The 23093-nt window shown below is 40.3% G+C and overlaps 1 protein-coding gene across 1 annotated transcript; it reads left to right on the forward strand.

The window, feature by feature from the left end:
* Positions 1-711: 711 nt before the first annotated feature.
* On the forward strand, positions 712-18837 carry LOC130162024 (C->U-editing enzyme APOBEC-2-like). The gene is made up of 4 exons (XM_056365459.1): positions 712-1106; positions 14242-14466; positions 15411-15719; positions 17793-18837. The coding sequence occupies exons 1-3, from the start codon at positions 877-879 to the stop codon at positions 15712-15714; spliced, it is 759 nt and encodes a 252-aa protein (XP_056221434.1). The 5' UTR covers positions 712-876; the 3' UTR covers positions 15715-15719; positions 17793-18837.
* Positions 18838-23093: the final 4256 nt, after the last annotated feature.

A 23093-nucleotide genomic window follows, 5' to 3' on the forward strand; every position in this document is an offset into this window, starting at 1 on the left:
TTGTGTATGGTCTTGTTAAAGAAATGCCCTTTTGAAAGAGGATTGTCAAGTTTTGATAGCAGTGTTTCATTTTGACATTGAAGTGAGATGTTTAGCTCCAAGTGTTCTGTCTTATTTGGCCTGTGTGTGGAGTTTTGACACAATGAGCCAAATGCTGTAATAAGTGTGTATGCAATCGCAAAAAACTGTAATATGTGAAGATCAGGTAAAGAAGTGCAGCAAAAATGAAGAGAAAGTGCATAGTAAGTGTGCACACAGTACACACACACTCTGTCCCCAGATCTTTAAATAGACCTGCTGGGTGTGTGAGTTGCAGCTGCCTGTGTGTGTCTGCTGTGGTTTGACCTGTGTGAGCCTTTAAAGGCTCATGCCAAAACTGATATTTTTAGATTGAAGCTGCTGATGGATGACATTTTATGCTGAGTTTGCATGTATGATGAGTTTTAATACAGTATCTTTAAGTCCCTTTAAGTTCCTATGTGGTTGGTTCACTGCCCCTCAGAGCTTTGCAGTTTTAGTTTTATTATATCTGGGTGAAGTTTTCCATCCCCACATTAGAATAATTTCCCTGATGAGACATCTCATAGATAATGAACTATAATTAATATCATCCTAGTTTGTGTACAGACCTATAAAGTATCTGGTCTAGTGTCTCTCTCTAGCTCTCTCTCTCCCTCTGCTCAGCTCCTTGCTCTACTTTCTTACTCTCTGCTCCCCTGTCCTCTCTACCATTCCACTCCTCCCCCCTCACTTGCTCTGCCTTACTTTCTGCTTGTCTTCTGTTGAGTCATTTTTTGTTCCAGGTCTTCTGTCCTTATCTCTACTCTTTATCTACATCTTGTCTTTTGTATAATCGTTTCTACAGTCACTTTCACCATGGCTGACAAAAGTCATATGCTAATGAGAAAAAAAGAGAGAAAAGACAAAGAAGCAGCTGAAGTGACCAAAGCTGTAAAGGAAGTAAAGAAGAAAGGAGAGGAGACAGAAAACAATGGAGAGGTCCCGTCAACCGAGGCGGGGGCCACTGGTGGGGATGTAGCTAATGGTCAAAATGGAGATTTTCTGGTGGAGCTGATGGAACTACCTCCATTTGTGATCATCACAGGGTAGGTCACCAAGCATGGTTCATGAGCAGTTGTAAGCTGAGTTATGTTATTATCATTCTACATTAGCTTTAGTGACACAGTCTGTCTGGTGATGCCTTCACTGTCTGAATGAGGTTCTCTGATCACAGCAGTAGAGAGGATCGTCTGGTCCAACACTGAGAACTGACCTGCCTGACATTTAGTGCTGATGTGAGTCTCAACCATTTCATAATCAAGGTAGAAAGAACTGCAGCATCTGAGATTGTGAACATGAGGTGAAGTAACCTGCAGAAACTCATAATGTGATAAACTCATGTAATATGTCTGATAATAACATATTACCAGACCTATAATCCAAAGTCTGATCAAAACCTAACTCACCTAAAGGAAACTACTTCTGTTGACTATCACTCAGCACTAGTCAAAGGTACTTTTGAAAAAGCTGCTTCATGCCTGGCTGCTGAACTCCTGCTGCAGTATTGCTGAATTTGAATGAACAAGCATCATTTAAATTATTTCACCAAATTCAACCAATATGCAAACTGCCACAGCATCATCTAGTGATGATGCATTTAGTGCAGGCTTTAGCTACTTAATATTGAAATAATGAGATGTTGATTAGCACAAGCAGTGCTGATGGCATTCTCCCAGTGACAAACATGTTGGCTGTGACAGACCACCACTGTAAATTACAGGTACCTAATCCAGTCGACTTGTCTAAACCAATCATCTAGTTTTCATCAGCTGAACCTAATTTAGTGTTTAAGTGAATAAGTGGTTGGACTCCAACAGTGAAGCCTGACTGACTGAATGACTGATTATGGTTCCACCACTGGTCAGCCGAATTACTGAGTTTTGTAGTTGGCCGTTGCCCTTTCAAAATGAAACGGTGCAAACAGCACTTCACAGTCTGCAGTGTTGACAAATTAGAGCATTTGTCATTAGATTTAGAGACTTTTTTTTTTCAAAAAAGCACCTTGTGATGAATCTACTTTTGTGCATCCCTCGTCTACCTAGTAGAAAGTCTCCAGTTCTGCTCTCTCTCTCTATCTCTCACTCATAGAAGAGGAACAGCAGTTTTTTTACCCAGACGGAGGCCGTGCTCTGTGTGAGAGACAAAAAAAGAAAGATATTGTGTCTCTTCTAAATGTCTCTGTGAGTGATCATGTTACAGTAACTACAGCTGAAATCACAGCTCAGTTTTTGTCTTTAAATGTGTATGGTGATGTCGGACGACGACATCATTTTAAAATCTGGATTTTAGCAGCAGCAGAGCAGCAGCTTAGAGATAACTGCTGTTTAACACGTCATGTTAATGGGTCACGTTTCAGTCATTGTTTCACACTTGTTCCATTGTCTGAATGTGTGAACTGAATCTGTGTTTTGAACTGTTCATCGGACAAAACAAGACATTTGAAGATGTCACCTTGGAAGAAATTATAATGGGCATTTTTCAACATTTTCTGAAATTCTATTGACAAATAAATTAATTGATTAATCTCGGAATTAACCAGCACATGAAATGATAATGGAAACTAGAAAATTCCAGGGAAATTTTGATTGCCACGGGGGCTACTGCCAGGATAGGGTTAGGGTTAGGGTAAAAAATCTTCTCTGTGTCACTGTAGCGATGACATCATGCAGCCCTTAGCTGTCAGAGGTCAGGTCAGGAGCTGCTGTTGCCTTGGCAATGTGAAAATCTGCCCAGCATTTGGCTTCTACATGGCTTCAAACAATTGCAAATTATGACAAAAACCGTTACTTCTTTTCAAAAACCAAAAACACCGTGAGAGACACTGAAGCCAGAAGTTTCTTACAGTCTCTATTTTATTCAGATATTCCTTAAAATGAGTGAGTAAGCTCAGTGCGAAGACAGAGAGAGATTCTTTTGAAAAAAAAAGACGATTACATTAGGTGTCAATGAGAGTGAGACAGGTATTGCTGCCGGACTCGGCACCCCCGTTTAAATTTTGTGCAGACCCTGCCTGTCAAAGTTACATTTTATGAATCCCAACAACTATGTCTACATTTTGAGAAGTTAGAGTTATTTTTTACTGCTTCACGCACTCTAGCCAACTGACGCTGTCACTCTCACTTTGAAGAAAAATTGATTTCCACTCCTCCTTTGAGTGCTCAAAATTGGAATTTTAACACCAAAAGTCATAGCACCTCTTTTGGGATCAAGACGCACGTTTTGATGTATATATTACCGGGGTTTTCTCAAAGATGCGGGACGAGTTGCACGCCAAAATTTGGCGGAAGAATAATAATAAGTCTGAGGAATATTAATAAATGCCTCGGGGCTCCGCTGAGCATTCTCTATAGAAATTGTTCTGAGGCTCTCTGCTTACACCTGATCAGTGAACTCAGGTGTGTTTAGACAGTCAGATGGAGAACACACCAGTTAGTCAGTTAGTTAATCTTGGATGGGTAGAGCTGGGAGAGGTAGAGGATATCCAGTGCCTGAGCTCCGAAGGGGCTGGCATAAAAATCACTTAGAGGGTGCTGGTGGAAATGAGGTCTGCAGCTGTTACCTTAAAACACCAGGGGATCACGGGAGGCAGATAACAATGATACAACATTAACCAAATTATTGTCACAGCACCCAAACCCTGCATGGACTTCAGAAAGTCTTTCCGCATAACTCACTCTGCTCTCTGGTGCTTTATGGTGCAGTCACAACAAATACTTTCCCCATTCACTTAGTGGGATGAAGTTCAATCTGATCAGAGTTTGACCTGTGTCATTGTGATTGAGTGCTCTCTGGTGTCCAGCTAATCAGAGAGAGGACTGACCTGTCCCTCAGGAAATTGTGTTTCTTGTTGTCGTGTCATACAACTTTAGGTGAAATAATACAAGCAGCAGAGAAGATGCTATTTGGTTGTGGAGTGTGTGGAGACAGTGACAGAGTTTATGATAAAAAAGCTTTAAAATTTACTCCTTTGTTGTTAGCGTGCTAGCAGTGCTACTTCCTGCTCCTGTCACCTCCTGTTTTTGACCAGACCAATAAATTTCTGTCTGATTGCACCATAACTCTGTGAATGTTTTCTGCCTTTCTCCAATCACAGTCCCGCTTCAGCCACACACAACATTCACAACCTAAAAGAAATGTTAGACTCCTGAGTACAAAAGAGGCCTCACATACATAGTATCTACTTCCTGTCTGTGCATCTTGAAGAGGTTTCCCTGCTTTCTTGCTGCGCCTGAACTTTCTTCCATTTTTTTTTTTACTTTTCATGTTGTTGAAAATACAACTAACAAAGAACTTCATATTCTTGTCTAGTCAGGAAGTTAGGGTTAAACAAACCTGTTGTTGTGGTATGTATAGACCTCCATTCCCTGTCTGTGAATCTGCAAACCACAGCTGTCTGCATTCTGGTCCAAGCTGGAGCATGATCAGGGCTGTTGGAATTAACCTTTAACAAAAAAAAATCACGTGTGACTTATTACGTATGAAGTACTTTCTCACATGTGTTAAGTCACATGTGAAGCATTTGAGGGCCATGTGGTTTTCACACATTTCAGATGTGAAGCATTTGGAACACATGTCATTTTCAGACGTTTCACATGTAGTTTTTCTAAGTTTTACATGAGGTATTCAGATGTTTCACATGTGGTTTTCGGACATTTCACGTGGTTTTTGGACATTTCACACGTGGTCTTCGGACGTTTGACATGTAAAGCATTTGGGGCAAATTTTTGGACATCTCTGTAGTAGACATACATGGCCTGACATAAGTCACAAGCCACTGAAGAAGTTCATTGTCATCTACGGATCCAAAATTGACACTTTGTTACTCTTCCTACCATCAAACTATCAAATTGATAGGGAACAGAGACAAAGGACCCTTCTCTCACAAACAGACTGTGCTTATAGCATGTCAGAGGGATACACAACCAGACCATGGGATAAAGGGTCAGCTCCAGAGGATCAACAAATGGACACCAGGCAAACTAGAGAGCATAGGCAAACTCTCCAGTTTGTAACAATAAGACTCTGCCTATTGATATTTGATTGTTTATTAAACAGGAAAAGTTACATCAAAAGGACTGATTATCACTAAGGTGTGAATCCCTGCCTCTCTGTGCCATGCATGAATACACACAAACACACTCACCAACCTCACCTCCTCTCTCCCTCTTTAGATAAGATTCATAAACTACAATCCACTTTGGAATCCTGGGTAGTGACCAGCAGAACTCTCTTCACAGACACAGATCTGAGGAAGAATGTGAAATTAAATATCTAACTGTTCTGTGTAGCATGTGATGTTTCTATTTAACTCAATCCGCAGATTTTTGTCCTATAGAATAGTTGAAATGTAACATGCAGACTTTAAGACAAAGTATTTCATGTGACCATACTGTCAGCATCCTTCACACAAGGTAACACACATTACATAACATCCAGAATGTTCATATTATTACTATTATAGTCAAAGAACTGCTGTGTGATCCACATTTATAGATTATAGATTATACATAGATATAGATTATAGATAAAGATTTAGAGATTAGCTTTAGGAAATGTTTATTATGTTGTTTGATCAGTTAACCACTTGTATTATGATTCATTTCAGGTTTTGAAGGATGTAATATGAAATACACACTTGTATTATTCCTGTCTGTCATCTTGTTTCATTTAATGTTCTATGGTCATGGTCAAAGACAGATGGTCATGGTGGAAGACGGATGTGCGAGTTAAAAGGTAAACTCTAGAATTAAACAATTCAAAAGTTCTGTGGAAAATTACTCTCCTCTCCAAGTTGAAACAAAGGAGAAGATGGGAAATGCCCCTGAAATGTGCACCGGCGCCCAGGAGATAAAACAGTTGTGATCATTTCACACATGGCTCTATGCTCTATGCTCTACGCTCTTAGCTCTGTTGAGACTCAAGGTAACAAAGACCACATGCTCTGTCTTCTACAGACAATAGAACTCGCTTCCCCACAGTTCCTCACTGTTCACACCAAAGGATGACTCTCCCCCAGTGATCTCACTGACAAGTGAGAGTTGGTCAGTGTGTGACATGTGGCCTCACAGGATGTCACCAGACAAAACCAGATCTCCTTCTCTGTTACACTCTCCTCTCTTTTTGACTCGCCCAGGAGCAGCAGCTCCTTCTCCCCTCTCGGCTCTTCATGAGCAACAAGGGCCCCAGGTCAGCCCTGCTTCCTGAGACAACAGCTCTGTGGCTGAGCTGCTCACAATAGACTGCAACACTCTCCCTCACTCTGCTTTTCAACACAGAGCGAACAAGTTAACTTCAGCTTCAGCAGCTACAACACAAGGTCAGCCAGCTGATTTCCAAGCAACAAGAACCACAGCAGAGTTAGCGTGGAGAAGAACTAAGGAGAAAACAGTGGAGACCACACAGCCAGACAGGACTTCACTCACTGTGCTTTACAACAACACTGAACCTCTTTGTTTTCTTCCAAGGACTGGGTAAGGTTAACTGTCTTGTTGTTGTAATGTTTGCTTAGGTTGTGGTTAGTCACACAGTTAATTGGGAACCTGTATGGTCACACACATACGTATGTTTCAGTTCTAGAACCTGCATGCAGCTAACCTTCTCCCTCTTACCTGGTACCTTCAGACTATATGAGCGAGGCTAACAAAGAAACTCACACCTTCCCTTCCCCACACACCAGGTGGCCTCAGGCCATCTTGCCTTTGTCTCCACAGACAAACACACAAACATACACACACCTGTATATACTTTAGATTAGACATTGTGTTTTACTCTGTCCTATTATAAATAAATGTCTTTAAGCACAAATGTGAATTTTGCAACTCACAAGAACTCGAATCCTTCAACCTTTACTTACTATTGATATGGTAATTTAGTTACACTTAATAAGTTAATTATTAATCAGAGTTCCAGATTAATGGTAATAATTTTAGATTGAACCAATATTGGCTATTTTGCCCATTATCATATTTGTATTATTATTGTTATTATTGCATCATCAAATGATGCAGTGGCAGCAAGTCCATGTAGCTCGTAGTTTTGCAATATATTTGATATATTAGAATTTTTTTTTTTTTTGTCAATTGATGTTTTTTATTCTACGTTGTTGTTTTGTCTGATGATGGAGATGGTTAAACATCCCATACCAGCTGAGCTGAAGAAGCCATACCGTGGATGCAGAGCTGGGGCTAAGCTAAAGGCTATGAGATGGAGATATAAGCCTTTTCTACCATCGATCCTCATGGGAAATGTCAACTCCCTGGCTAACAAGTATGATGAACTGGAAGCACTTGTGAAGAACCAGCGAGCACATCGTGAGTGTAGTCTCATGTGTTTCACGAGGACCTGGTTAAAGACAACACTCCCGACCGTTGTGTGGATTTACCCAGCTTCACTTCAGTACGAGTGGATAGAGATGCCAGAGCAAGTGGGAAGAATAAAGATGGAGGACTGGTTCTGCTTGTGAACAATAGATGGTGCAACCCTGTTCATATCACTGTGAAGGAGAAGATCTGCAGTTGGGATATTTAACTGTTGGCAGTTGGTCTTAGACCGTACAATGTGCCGAGGGAGTTCACATTGTCGCCATTGTTGTTTACATTCAACCACGAGCAGAGCCTGCAGTCGCGTGTGAAATCATACACAAGACTGTTGCGAGAGTACAGACCCAGCACCCTGATGCATTCATTACAATATTGGGGGATTTTAACCATGTCAGTCTGACCTCTCACCTGTCTGGCTTCATTCAGTATGTTAACTGTCCCATAAGGGAAAATAAGACACTTGATCCGTTGAATGCAAATGTCAAGGAGGCCTACACTGCTTCAGCTCTACCACCACTTGGCAGACAAGATCATAATCTGTTTTTTCTTCAGCCTTCCTATATACCCTGTGTACTGAGCCAGGCTGCAACCACCCGCTCATTCAGGAACTGGACCCCGGAGGCCAGTGAGTGTCATAAAGACTGTTTTCAGTGCACATATTGGATGTACTGTGGGAGTCACAGGAAAATGATAAGAGCAAGGCCCCTGACCTTGATAGAATGGTTGAATATACCGCAGACTACATTAACTTCTGTATGGACACTGTAATACCACAGCAAGGACTATACACTGCTTTCCAAACAACAAACCCTGGATCACCAGTAACATCAAGACCCTCTTCAACCAGAAAAAGGAGGCCTTCAGGGATGGAGACAGGGAGAAGCTCAGGTGTGTGCAACATGAGCTGAAGGGGAGATTAAAGCAGGTGAAGGAGGACTACAAAAAGAAAGTAGAGAGGTGTGGAAGGGGATGAGGACCATCACTGGCTATAAAGAAAAGAACAGCCAGGCAACATCAGGTGATGTGGAAAAGGCAATGAGACAATGAGTTCAACCTGTTCTACAACAGGTTTGACACAGCCTGACATGTTCTCTCTCCCACTGCTTCAGCTGCAGCTTCTCCTATGGCATCTTCTTCACAACCGGACACTGAAACTCCCTCCACACTGGGGTCAAGTCTCCTGTCCTTTACAGCGGAGGAGGCCAGGGAGGAAAAGCCTGGAAAAGCAGAAGGATCGGATGGTGTACATCCGAGGCTTTTAAAGGACTGTGCAGCCCAGCTGGCTGAGCCTCTCTAGAGGATCTTTAACTTAAGCCTAAAGAAAGTTGTGAAAGAGAATTCCCAAGGACTAAAGAAAAGTCAAGCATGATAAATATTCCTTTCCTCAGACTCAGAATTGAGCTCAAGATGGTCTTCATCTTCAGACACATCCTCCTCTATTTCACTGTCATGATCAAAGATGAGTTCCAGAGCCTCCAGGGTTGTCACCTGTTTACTTCTGCTGCTCATTTTGTAAAGCTCTGACAGAGAGTATATCATATGTAAATGTTGGTAGGACTCCATGGAGACAATATTTATATGTTTTGCCCCTCCCCTGCTGAATGTCCACTCAATGTGGGGGGAGTTTGCCCACGGGAACAGAAAAGGTTCCCGTCAAAAGTCATAACGACACCTGCATTCTCGCACTTTACAGATGAGGTCAATGGTCAATGAACAGAATAGGGAGAGGGTGTGTGTGTGTGTGTGTGTGTGTGTGTGTGTGTGTGTGTGTGTGTGTGTGTGTGTGTGTGTGATTGGGGTGAAATATGTCTCACAGTTGCAAAGAAACAAATAGTATTTGACACTTTTGACCCCTTTTAGCCTCCACTTTGACTGCCTTAATTTTATATGTTGATTACACTTATTAAGCCAAGCAGAAGAAGTTTCATACCCAAAAAATACTTTCAACTATTTTTTTTTTATTTTTTAACTTTAAAATGGGTCAATTTGACCCGCAACATAACAGGAGGGTTAAATAGAAATAAGGAAGTCAGCATGAGATCAGAATGAATTATTAGTTTCCTGGCATAGGCGCTTTTGACATTTCAATACCACTGTTAAGTAGACAAATACAATTTTTAGTGTTTTACACAACAGGAGGATTTAGTGAAATTAATGTATAGGCTATAGTATTTTTTATGATGATTACATTGTTAACTATAAATTCAATATGCTTATGCATGATGACTCCTAACTGGACAGATCTGAAAGAGAAGAAATCTGTATTTATGGCTTTTGGCTTCAGTTGATCAGACAAGGATTTCCATAAGTTTTGGATCGTGTCACAAACATAAAACAGATGCTCTGGTGTTTCTACATTCATGTGGGTCTGCCATGGTGAAACTGCAATGGTGCATTGCTTTAAATGTTGCTGCGGCAAGGAATTGTGGGGCGGCATTTCTCTTTTCGTAAAGGAAGGTCCAGTGTTTCCTATGTCAAAGGAAATAAGATAAGAAGCACTGAAGCTCCTTTCCTTATCATTTAGAGAATTCGACCAGCTGTTATCATGGCTGCTGCTCAGTTACTTCAGCTTATTTCACTCAGTTAGGAACCTGCCTAAGCAAAGGCCTGCTGCCTCAGGTCACTTCTCCATTAAGATCAATGAGTGTGTAGTACCTGGACACTGTACAGCAATCTCTACAACTGTATATGTAGCATCGAATCCAACCTGTATGCTGATTTTGTTTTCCTGTTTACAAATACTTCCTCGTCTTGCAAAGGTGCAATAATTTTTACATGTGTTCCATCTATGGCAGCGATCACACCGGGTAGACTGGCAATTGCCATGAAGCTGCTTTATTTCTCTGTAGCTGTTGAACATCTAAAATAAATCGTATGAATTGTGCTATGATGTCGAGTCAGAGTGCATTTATTCTTTGGTGAATAGATCGGCTTTTCTCTGTTGCCAACTAGCAAAGTTCTTTCAGTTGGTAGGAGATGTTATTGCATCCCTCACAAATTCCACAACAATCATTATTCCCTCCTGATTGAGTTGGTATCTTCTAACTAATTCAGCATTGTGTAAGGTTTCCAGAACACTGCAACATGGATGTTGGCTGGTTTTTAACACTTTGTTCCACTTGATATTCAATGTTCATGGACACTGGAAAAATTGAAAAATGACTTGTTTTCTTGTTTTTGGTTTAAAACTGAAAAACAAAATATGGCTTGTTTTCTCGTTTTTCCTTTTCCGGATTATACTTTAGTACACGGACCTGTAACAAACCATCTTTGGCTGAGTGGACAGATGCGAGTCAGCAGTTTCATATTGTAAATTACCTAAATAACAAATACAGATAAATGTTATAGTACAGCATCTAAAATAAAAAGCGTGTCCTGATTTAAGGGGACATTTGGAGGTTGGAGTGAGGGACATTTTATATTTTAAGGTGGTCCCAGTCACAATGGTGGGCTCTGGCTCAAACTCTGATATTTGTCCTGCTGATTACATGATGCATCAGTTTTCTTAACAAATCAAATAAAATGAAAAACTATTCAGAATCAATCCCTCACAGTTGTCATGAATGCTCACAAGCTCATGAAAATAGTCTCTATGCAACAAATGTACAGTGTCATCCTGTTTAGATCATGTGTGCTAACGACAGTGGTCAGCTGTTTCATGACCTTATTCGAAACCTTTTGTGAAGATGATTATAGCCATGGCCTCATTATGATCCGTCAGTGATGTGATGTAAAACATATTTTCTAGTGTCAATAATTCTCCATTGCTTCATGGCTAAGCCAAATGTATATGACACAAGTGTTGTACTGTTGTGTAGCAGCAGAGCACTTCATTGCTCTTTTATAGTAAGGAGCAGACAGACCAGGACCAGTGGCTGACCTGCCCTGAATTTTGCATCTGGCTCTTTTGACCCAGTCAGCTGGTTGGGTGCTGGTACAGAGAGGGAGAGACAGAGATGAAGGTTGTACTGTGGCCCACTGTACTGGGTTACATGAAAACCAGTCTAATAATACAGTGGAATTCCTGTGTCAGCAATGCAGATGGTATAAAATTAGCACTGTTCTGCCTGCTGTGGCCATGCTGCCCCCCACCCTGACAGCCAAAGTTTCAACTTGACACTCACCTCAGCTTAACTAATGTTAGCTTGAGTCATGCTAACAGGTGCTGTGGTTATAGCCAATCCTGCTGCTATATAATGGACAACATCAGTGGTGTTTTATGGTCAGACTAGTAACTACAAGATTGATAGATTGTTGACAATTATTGTATTTCCCAATTCATGTGAGTGGTGCTGTTATTGGTCCATCCAATGGTTTCAGTTAATTTCAGTCTGATATGAAAATCAACCCAGACAGTTTTTTGATTGATTTTGTTGGTAGCATCCTTTACCAAGTAGCTCAGTTAAGTTTTGCATGAGAGTAATCATAATAAGGAGCTTTGAAGAGAAGATTGTTGTATCAGGCTGAGTTTATGGAGGAGAAAGTGGCACAGTGCAGTGTGCTGTCCTGTATAGTTTTATGCTGCATGTGCTAAACCCTCTAACAGGCTTCACTATACCCCAGCCCCGTTTCCCTGCGTTCCAGAGGACTGAGTGCGATGTGTGCAGCCAATGCTGGCTTCAGACTTACTTAAAGGGCAAGAGATGACTTTGCTCAGAGTGAACAGTCAGATCTCTGCACCAGCTGGTAGCTGACATTCAGGGACCAGGTTAGAATGGCATGATGAGAGTTTAGGGGCTATGGTCATGTTTTGAAACACCGTCTCACAAAGTTGTGGTTAAACTCAGCCCTAACCCCATTGAGCCTTGAGATAATGCCTGTGAATGCAGGTTGGCAAAGACAGCATGTGCTTGCTGAGGTTGGATAATGTCATCACTAATATGTCACCACAAAACATAGAATAATAGAAGTAAAATTTGTGGCCAGGCCCAATGGCTAAAGTAGGGCCTGACCGTGTTGTAATACCACCTAGACACACTAGATGCTGTGTGAGTCAGTGTAGCGTCTAGTCTGCCCTCAGTCCCACTGAGAAGAAGAGCTTCTTCCTCAGCAGGAAGTTACGCTACAGCTCCCGACTAAAAATAAATAAATAAATAAAAAATAAAACTGCAGAGGAGAATCATAGAAGTGCCAAGAAAGCGCTCTTTATCTCCATGCCGATGGACCGCGTTCAACAGCTGGTGTGTTTTTTCCACCGCTGCGAAAAGTATCATTACTGCAAATTACAAACTACAAATTACTGACACACACTTCAAGTGGCATAAATGCATGTTTGATGAAGTTTTAGCCATGTAGTAGAATTAAGCCTATTCTTGCGGCTGTTGTCCAGCTAGATGCGTCAGTAACTTTTCTTTTACAAGTAAGAAAAAGAGACTGATCCAGAACCAGCGGGTTCAGGATCCACCGCCAAATACTGTATTTATTTTAGCATATTCATATCTATCCTATTTATTATACACACACAAACACACACACACACACACACACACACACACACACACACACACACACACCAGACCCAACATGTTTGAATATAAAGAGCTTATGATTTAAACTAATTGTCCTATCACATGTTTGTATCAGGACCATAATTTCAGTCCAGTCCTGCCTAGTGATGGACCAGCACCTGCCTTTTCTTCTGCGTCTGGCCTCATCAATTATCAACAAGCACATAAGTACATAGATAACACCTTGGAGTATTATCCCTGCACAGAACAGATATTGTCTGTACTGTGATCTTTTGCACATCCTGCTCAGCAGGAGTTTTGTCAACGCTTTTGAACGTTTTATTTTTTTGAATATGTGTATCTATTTATATTTATCTTTTTGACTGTTGCAGTATTTTAAATTTTTATTGCTATTTCCTGTTAATATGTTTATTGGATACTACACTAAACATTGAGCCAAATATCTTGTAAAAACCTACCTGGCAATAAACCTTATTTTCTGATTTAGCCTCTGATGATGTCATCATCCCTTCCTCATGCTGCTGTAGCCTGACACCCATGTGTTACGCAGTGTCCCCTTGCCTTCATATTTTATAGGTAAATAAAAACATACCGTTTGTATTACAGGTATTCATCATTTGTTTCAGTGCTATCAACAACTTAACTATCAACAATAAATGCACATATAAATAAATTATAAAAGGAACATGGGGGGGGGGGGAACATGACTAACTGGACAGGGGAGAAGATGTGAAATGCTGCCCCTTATGGAGGTGGAGCAAGTACCACGATCTTACACATTATACCTTTAAGAGGTACTTAAAAAACTATCAGGGGGAGTAGAGTTAAAAACCAGCAGGAGAATAGGACTCAATTTAAAGTGAGATCTATTACAATAAATTTATATCACAAAAGGATGGTAAAATACTAACCAGGCCTGTTAAAAATAATGGAAATATGTCATTTAAAAGTTCAGTAAAAACCACGTTAAGAGTCCAAGTCCAATGCAGCGGCTCCTCCGTGTCCACGCTCTCCCTCCCTGTTGCTGCAATACCACTGTCATGTCATGTCATCAGACAGTATGCTTGGGTGCAGATGTCCAAGTGCTGACCCAGGCATGAGTAAAGCGGCGTTGGTGGACACTGGCTGCTGCTCCTCTCCTCACCTCAACTCCTTGTGGCATGGCTGGTGGCACTCAAGAGGACAAATAACATGCACATACATTTTTGACCTGGTTACAAATTGATCAAATGCCAACATCAGTAACTGGCTGGAGCTCTTTTTTGAAACACATCTTGCTGGATTAGTGTTTTCACTAACAATACTCGTATAACAGCAACATCCCATTCTGAATCACTGTCATACTGTGAAAACAAATAAGCCAATGCTTCCTTCATTTTTGCTTTTTTCTGCAGGGACCGGATCGATCCTTTTGTCTTTAAGTTCCAGTTCAAGAACGTGGAATACTCTTCAGGCCGCAACAAGACCTTCCTGTGTTACCTGGTGGATAAAGGGAACACAACTGACGAGCTGCTGAGGGGCTATCTGGAGGATGAGCACACCAGCTGTCATGCCGAGGAAGCCTTTTTCACACAGTGCCTGCCAGACTACAACCCTGCACTCAAATACACAGTCACCTGGTACATACATCTCTTACACTGTCAGATGGTATGTGGCAGAGAGAATGAGGCAAATTAAAAGATAACTTATTTTCAGTCTGGATGATATCTTCCTCATTTTTTCTGTGACTGTAGACACAAATTTCCCTCCACTCTGCAGGGAGCTCTTTTCACAAACATCAGGTCTAGACCAAAAGAGGCTGATATGCATTTTGGAGCTCTGATCAAATATCATTCACAAAAACCACCTGCAAAGTGACAAACTTGATTAAGAGTTATAATATATATATAATGATATCCCTTTATGGTTATACATTATGTAGCCATGCCTGCATATCAAATTTATTATGTCTATGTGGTAAAACATGTAGTACTGTCAGTACAGAGCTAAACAATCAAAGCAGATGTAAAAAAAATGTTCAGCTGTTTAAAATGATAGTTTTATGTTCCGTTGACAGGACAGAAAACCAATAATCGTATGCTGATGAAAATAAAAGCACATTCTGTCTCATTCTTCTGATGAACCAGATGTGTGTTTTAACAGCCTGGACTTTAAACTGCTCAACACTGATGTCACCTTCTGCTGGTGACTGGAGGGCATTTCACCTGGTGAACTGGAGCAAACCAAACTAATGTGAACTAACCTCTATAATCTGAACCATCATGGAAAAACAAGGTCCATGATGAAAGTGATAAAGACTTTGAGTAGACAGAACTCTCCTCACCCCCCAGTCTGTTTGAAAATCTATTGACTCTGTGTCCAAGCAGAGATCAACAGTTGCTTCAGCCCTCCTCTTAACCAGTGAACTGACAATGACGTGTATAAGTGGTGGTGTGGGCCTTTAGCAGTACTGTACACATAAATGTCAAAGTTCTATGCCAATAAATGAAATGCATCTTGGTTTTTAATCCTTATGATGAACTGACACAATGGTCTTCTTTTCATTACACCTCCTTCCTCTCAGGTATGTGTCTTCTAGTCCTTGCTCTGCGTGTGCAGAAAAGATAGCTGAGGTGCTGAAGGCCAGGAAAAACATCAACCTGACCATTTTTGCTGCTCGGCTGTTTGAGTGGGAGGAAGCAGAAATCCAGGCAGGGTTGAAGGCCCTGCACACTTCTGGCTGTAAGCTAAGGATCATGAAGCCTCTGGACTTCTCCTACACCTGGGGCACGTTTGTGGATAACGAGGAACAAGACCTGAACTTGTGGGAAGACTGCAAAGAAAACTATGAATATTACCACGAGAAGCTGGCTGACATTCTACAGTGACCACAGTGAGTGTTATACATATACAGTGTGTGTATGTATGTATACATGTGTACACAGACCTGCAAACTGAATGTTAAGGTCAAGAAATGACCAAACTGGTGAAGCACTTGACCTCAGCTCTCAGACTGTGCTAAAATGAACTCTGCTCCGTAGGGGTATGAAATGTTTGTTTTTTATGTTGTTTAAAATCCAGGGGACATTCAACACCCATGTGAAAACCTGCCTATGCTGATGGTGATTTGTAGCTATTAATGGAGATGATGACAAACGCTCACGCACACAGTTTTAAATAATCTCATCATCAAGAGTATTGGACTACTAAAGTATTGGACTAAATTGGACTAAAAATCCAGCCTTGTTAAACTACCGGATGAACTTACTGTAGGTTCACACAATATGACATGACATCACCTCACTGTGACTGCTACAGAAGGACTGCTGATAAAATTAAGGAAATTGAGAATGAAGTTGCTAAGTGTTCCCTTGGACTTTTAGTATGGATAAAATATATTGAGTTCTTCCATACCTATTTATCATGGAGGCAAATGACATTGTATTTTATTTTATTTATGTAGAAGAGATGGGAAACATGAGCTTCATCTCTACCAATCAGGTTTGAGTGTTACGTATCTTCTTTTTATGTGTGTGGTTCGAAAGTTGTTTCTAATCTTTAAAGGGATGAGCACGAGGAGGTAGACTAGCTCAGGCAGTGGTCCACTGTTTCTCATGCTGGACTCTTTGCAAAGTGTCAAAGTTTTTAAACAAAGAAAAACTTGTGAAAAAAAGAGACAATTAGAAGAGAATAGTCTTAAATCATGTTTCATTTAATGAAGTCCCTTTCTGGACAGATTAAACTGTTCATTAGCTCTAACAAGATGTGATATGTTTAGTTGAAGCCTTTTTTGAGTTTTTTGTTTATCCATTAGTATCTTTATTTATTTTAGAATTTAGCATTCCACATGTGATTGCTCGTATGCATGCCTGTAGACCACCAGAACATAATACCCCCACGCCCAACCCTGCAAAACATACATGCCGCCCCTCACCCACCTATAAACAAGAAGTCAAAATTAAGCAGAATACAAAAACCTCCACATGAATTCATTAAAAACAATAGCAGAGAATGACTAAATAAGTAAATACTGAATAAAGAAAAAAAACTAAATAAATAAAAATTGTACATATATTACACATACACCCATACATACACACTTGTTGGTTGAGGACCATATTAAGTTGGATAAATACTTATTAACATATATCTTGTCCAGGTGAACTGCCAAAGTCTACTTATAGATCATCCCTAGGTGCTTCCATTGAATGGGATAAATCTGTTTTTCCTAGAAAACATATGAAAGGAACCCAGATGTTGTGAAAGATTGATTGCTTCCCCCCCTGATAGCATACATAATCTTTTATAAGGGCAAAGTTGTAGATAATTCGGAAATCCATTTACCTATCCTTGGCCTACCCACCTCCTTCCATGTTAATGCAATGACTCTTTTGGCCAACAACACTTCTAAAAGTATTTGTTGTTTCCTTCTTATGTTGATGTTAGCTAGGTATATAGCCTACCCAATAACAAGAGCTCTGGTTCTAAAGGTATTTGTATGGCTAATATGGCCACAATGCAATGTCTCAATTCTTCCCAGAGCTTCTTTATTTGAGAACTTTGCCAAAAACAGTGAAAAAATTGTGCTCTTTTCCTTTTCACATTTTATGGTTAAAATGAACATCTGGTATAGTACTGTTGAATTCATTAACCTTATCTTCAGTCATATATGTACAAATTAACCAGCTATATTGTAGCAGTGTCCCACTCCTCAGTTTTCCTGCAAGTCTTCTCTCCATGCCTCGAGCCTTTTAACGACATTTCTGAGGATTCGCCTACCAGTAGTATATTTTGGAGATTAAGCCCCTCCCCTGACATTCCTTCACCATTATTTCTTCTATTAGCGTTTTATTATTTTTAATGATGAAGTAAGTTTTCATGTGTTTGCCCTTGATGAAGATGGACATTTGCTGTACAGAGTTTCTTTGACCTCTCTCTCTCTCTCTCTCTCTCTCTTTTGACACAGGATCCAGTGTGGAGTGTGCGACCCTCAATCATCATCACTTCTTCACAGATTATTGATGTCAATGTTGTTGACTGATAGTGATAAATTCATAGTGCATACAAATCTGTAACAGATTAGCTGTATGTGTCAGTGTGTTGCCTTTTCTTAGGTGTGTTTATGAATGCTGTAAGAACACTTTCTGTACCCACAACATCTGCAATGATCTCCACATCTGTTTTCCACTGTGGTACGGTCCTGCTCTCAGACATTGCTTGTTTGATATGTTTTTTGTTTTTTTTGCCCATGTTTTGCACGCAGTTATTCAGATGGGGTGCTGGAGTATTCCAGTCTGCAGATATATATATATATATATTATATATATTATATATATTTTTTAATATATATATATATATATATAATATATATATATATATTTATCACTTTCTTTTGGGCTTGATGTGTGTGTGTGTGTGTGTGTGTGTGTGTCTGTCTGTCTATGAGATAACTGACTGATGGACGATGTGTTAAGGTGAGCACTGTGAGAAAGTGTTTAAAACAAATGTATTATACCTCTAGTCTTCTGCTAAACACTCTCAGTACACATTGTTATAGTTCTGAATGTCATTCATATCTGTTTACACTGCCAGATTAACTGACAGCTCCTATCTTACCTCTCAACAAGGAAAAGCCATTAGAATTTAATTTCTTAACTGTAGTGAATATTCCCAAATACATTTGACTTGAATCTAAGATCCAGAAGTCAATTTATACATTGATCATGTGGCTTCCTGGACCCGGCGGCATGCTTGCACAGAAAGATTTTAGGTCGTCTGTGTGAGCTTTCTCTTTTCTATTTTACATGAGTAACTACAGTGATTGTGTATTGGGCTCCAAGAGCTTCCAATAAGTAGGTGAGCTATGGTTCATTACTGTGCAGACACAGATAGAGCTGCTCTGTTTTGCTGCTCAGAGACACGGTGTGAGGCGAGAACATAATCTGTCCAGGTCCAAATCATGTATCTGTATTTGCTTTCCATTCTGTCACAAATAAACAGATTCAGTAGTCTGTTGTTGTTTCTGTTAGTTCTCCAAAGTCCTCAAGCAGCTGATGAAATCAGTCACAACTCTGAAATCGTACATTTCATAGAGCAGTACAAACAACCTCACATCTCCCTTTCCATTAACCGTTTCACAATCTTTGGCCCTTCTCCCAGTCATTCTGCCATTGTATGTCAACACGTTCTCTTTCACATTAATGTTGAACACACCCTCTCACACCCCTCACATCCACAGCAAAACATGAGTACATACTGAACTACTAAATACACGAATGCATAAGATTAGATTTAGATACATATGATAAATACATAGATATATAGATATGACTTTTGCCACCACAGGCCCTAATTATTTGTGACTAGCAGAAAAACACAAAAACACAATAACAGAAGTATGTTATGGATTTATGATACCAAAATTAGATTGGTCAGCCAAATTTAAACACTTATACACACTATAAGAAAGAGATGAAATGCTTAGAAAGTGAGACAGTAGAACAAATGTCGAACCTAACTCTATGAGATATAGATATACGTTGAATGTGTAATGGATGATGTCCTGTTGCTCTGACACTACATTTCATGTCTGAATTGTTTCTGTAGAGAAATGTTGTTACAGTTGACCAACACAAGGAGGCACTATGCATTTCATTTCCTCATCTCTTTCAGCCCTTCAAGCTGAGGTCAGACTGGTATGTCAGGCAATTAGTAATGACTTCATTATATAGGAGTGTAATTAATTATCTAGGATTCCCCCTATAGAAAAAGAAATTACCAATTAGGTGTAATTAAACTCTTGATAGTTTTCAGTGTTGCTCCTTGTTTTAATCACTGCAGTATATCACACTGTGAATAGGCCCGTGTCCATGGCTCTTTAGTGTTTTAACCATCAGGTTGGACAGGCGCATCATTCTCATTGTTTGGTCAATTCATGCGTTTCCTTTAGCGTTTGTGTAAGTGACCTTTCCCAGCATCAATGACGAGTGTCCATTGTCTTCTGTGATGGCCCTGTATACCCAAGGTCTCTCTTTCTTCAAACTAGCAAAACCAGATTTCACTAGTCCTTTCCAAATGCTCGAGTCGTCCTGTCTGGCTGCTGGTGTGTTTATCTCAACACAATGGTGGCATACATTTGTTGACTTTCAGTCTCTCATAGAGCCATGATTAAATCTGTCTACTTGAACAGTCCAGATTCCACACTAGATCTAAATGTGAACACTTAATTCAGTTTGACATTTTTATCATACTGGGGAGGACTTTTATATGAACCCCCTCGGCACATCCCACATGCATATGTCACTTTTATTGTTGTATGATGATGTCTCAATGTGGCTGCAATTCTGAAATTTCTTGAAAGAATGCTTGTGTTTGTTTGTTGCTCTGTCACTACCATTTTAATTTGGTCATTTTCTTCATCACAGCAGCTAACTACCCACTTCTTGACTTGTACTAGTTGTGCTCAATCACTCATATCTCGCTGCGTCTTGTAGTGACTTTCTCACTAATCACACAGCTGTTTACATGCTGTTCTGATCTGCTAGTTACTTAAACTTAGCAGTTAGCTATGGCTTCTCTCTCTCCCCTCTCTCTCTTGCTTAGTGGGTCTTATTTTAGTTGCTCCTCTGCCTCTTTTAGTGGTAATGGTAGATTTACGAGGCTCAGTGAATTGGCTCCGCACCATGGAAACCAGATTGTTACATGTTGTAGTTAGCCAGCCCCAAGTAGCTGGTACCAACCAATTCAGCATAACCCTGACCCCAGGGTGACTGGGTGACTGTCCAAAGGAAGCGGAAGCCAGTTGACCACCAACCACATGTTTCAAACAGGTTCTCCCCATTCAGCGACACACTCACTGAGAAACCAACTCGATAAACGTGAAGTTAGTGACACTGGGAACATAGTCACCAATGTTAGACCCCCAGTTAATAGTCATGTTCCCCAAGACACCAGTAGAGGAGGTGGGGTTGAAACCATTTTTGACTCAAACTGATCAATCAGCCCTAAACCCAAACGTAATAATAACTCATTGTTCTTAGTCGTTCACAACCAACCTTTTATCATGTTTAGTCCTCAGTACAGATCATATATTAATTATTATATTCATGTGTACATCAACATGGTGCAAAAACTGAATGTGTTCTTTCTGCAGAATCAGACCACTGCTTAATTACTTTTGAAGTGCTATTACTGGACTACATGTCATTAGGAAAAAATCGATCTGATAGAGGTGTAGCTAAATTTAAGGAAGTGACTCCATCAACATTTAATTCAATGCCCAGTCTCCATATAACAGATGACTCCTATGCTAACCTTAGTCCCTCCCATTGACCATCTTGTTGATACTGCTGCAAAGTCAATGTGAATGACATTCGACTTTATTGCCCCTCCAAAAAAGAAGATAATGAGACACTTCAAACCTCTAAATTAAAGCAAACAACAGGAAAACTGGAAAAGATATGAGAGGATATTGGACAATATTATTTCCTGACCGATAACAACATGAAGTATAAGGCGGTCAAGGCAGCAGAAAAAAAAGAGAGTTGTTATCCCTGATTTATCACACTATTTGAGCAAGAACGACAACGGTATGATTCGTTTGGGTAGGTATGAAAACAGTAATCATACTCAGATGCGGACCAAAATAATCACGCCGAGACCCTTTCGGGAAGGGTGGTCTTGGTTTAGTCTAACGATCTCTGGAGTGGTTCACTTTTGGTGTAAAAGAGTTCTGAACTCGATCTGACCCAGTGTGTGAACTATACCATGGCGCTTGGGGGAGCTCCCTTACATTGACCTTTCCTGCTTCAGCTCCAGTCGGGACAAACCTATGATGGAGTGGACATACAATGTGTGATATGAAGAAAATAACACCAGTTTAGTAAATTAGTCATCAGTCATGTATAATATGTGACTGTGGGTGGAGTTAGTTTGGTGTAGCTCCACATGGACCAGTTCTCCACCTGAGCAGAAAAAAACCCACTGTCACCAGCTGCAGTCCAAGATGGCTTATTAAGAGTGTGGCCGTGGGACCAGAGACCTGCTGCAGGCAGGACAACCCAAGGCTGGAAATGTCAGTGCTAGCTGGTCAGCAGCAACTGAACTTTCAAATCAAAACACTTACATAGCACCTCATAAATAAATAACTGCGCTCATACTCCATATGAACTAAGAAAAGTGAGATTGTCTGTGACAGTAAACAGAAGACAGTATTGTAGGTAAAGAGAAGCAGCAGGCAGACAAACATCAGAAAGAAGCATAAAAGCAGTGGAAAGATAGGATTCACAACTTCTAGACTTTTAGAATAAAATCACAGCAGAAACAGAATGCAGATGATGATCAAAATTTGTGGATTGTGATTCTACCCAAAAAGATTGTCATATGATCTTTTTACCACCCTATATGTGAGTGTGTACCACAGCACCACATATGTGAACAGTAACAAAGTAAATTCCAGTTACATTTTTATCAATTAATTTCTGAATTTAGCCTTTGATTATGTTCTGACTTTCCATGTAATAGTGCTATTGACCAGCAAAAACCTAGTCTTAAGTCAGTAGTGCTGTATTTCACTGTTATTATTAGGGCACATTGTCAAGAAAGTAATATGTGCCAACATACACGGGCGCACAGAGCGCATGCACAAGCAGAGTGAACTGAAAGTGTTGGATAAGTCACGTGGAACAGCTTCTGTAGGTCAGAGCGTCTTTGTGACATGTTGTGTGCTGTATAATATTGTCATGTGTCATGGATATCTCTTGTAAAAGGCTCTGCAGGGGAGGAGGAGAAATTAATGGGACATTCTGCTTGAACATTGTTTAGTGCTTCCTGTTTTATTTTGAAATGATTTTCCTTGTGTGTCTGTTGTTACTTTGACTTCATGCCTTTGTGTTTTTTCCCCCCATTTTTCTGTGTGACCAGTGTCTGGTTAGTCAGTGTCTGTGTGTTTAGTCTCCCTCCTTTTCAGATGCTAAAATGATATGTTGATAACTGTGAGCTTCATGCCCGTGTTTTCCTCGTTTCCTTTTACCTGTGTTTTACCTGTTTATTGGACTGTAGATTCCTGCCTGTGAATTTGGTCTGCCTTCTCACCACCACCCCATAAGCCTGTGCTCCTCTTTGTGTTCATAAATCTCTGAAATGTATGAGCTTTGCCTCAGTATCTGCATTTGGGTTATACTTGTTGGGTTACCCTGCTTGTACAAGTTGTGACAGTTAATCTGCAGTATAGTGGTACAGTTTGTTTATTCAGTTGGTAAGGTATGCC

This window comes from Seriola aureovittata, chromosome 2 (assembly GCF_021018895.1).
Source record: "Seriola aureovittata isolate HTS-2021-v1 ecotype China chromosome 2, ASM2101889v1, whole genome shotgun sequence".
NCBI lineage: Eukaryota > Metazoa > Chordata > Actinopteri > Carangiformes > Carangidae > Seriola > Seriola aureovittata.

Bases quoted from the DNA above. Each gene is read 5' to 3' on its own strand.
- LOC130162024 (XM_056365459.1), top strand. From the start codon at position 877: ATGGCTGACAAAAGTCATATGCTAATGAGAAAAAAAGAGAGAAAAGAC. The intron at 1,107-14,241 runs GTAGGTCACCAA...TTTTTTCTGCAG, and splicing joins CCATTTGTGATCATCACAGG to GGACCGGATCGATCCTTTTG. The intron at 14,467-15,410 runs GTACATACATCT...CCTTCCTCTCAG, and splicing joins CTCAAATACACAGTCACCTG to GTATGTGTCTTCTAGTCCTT.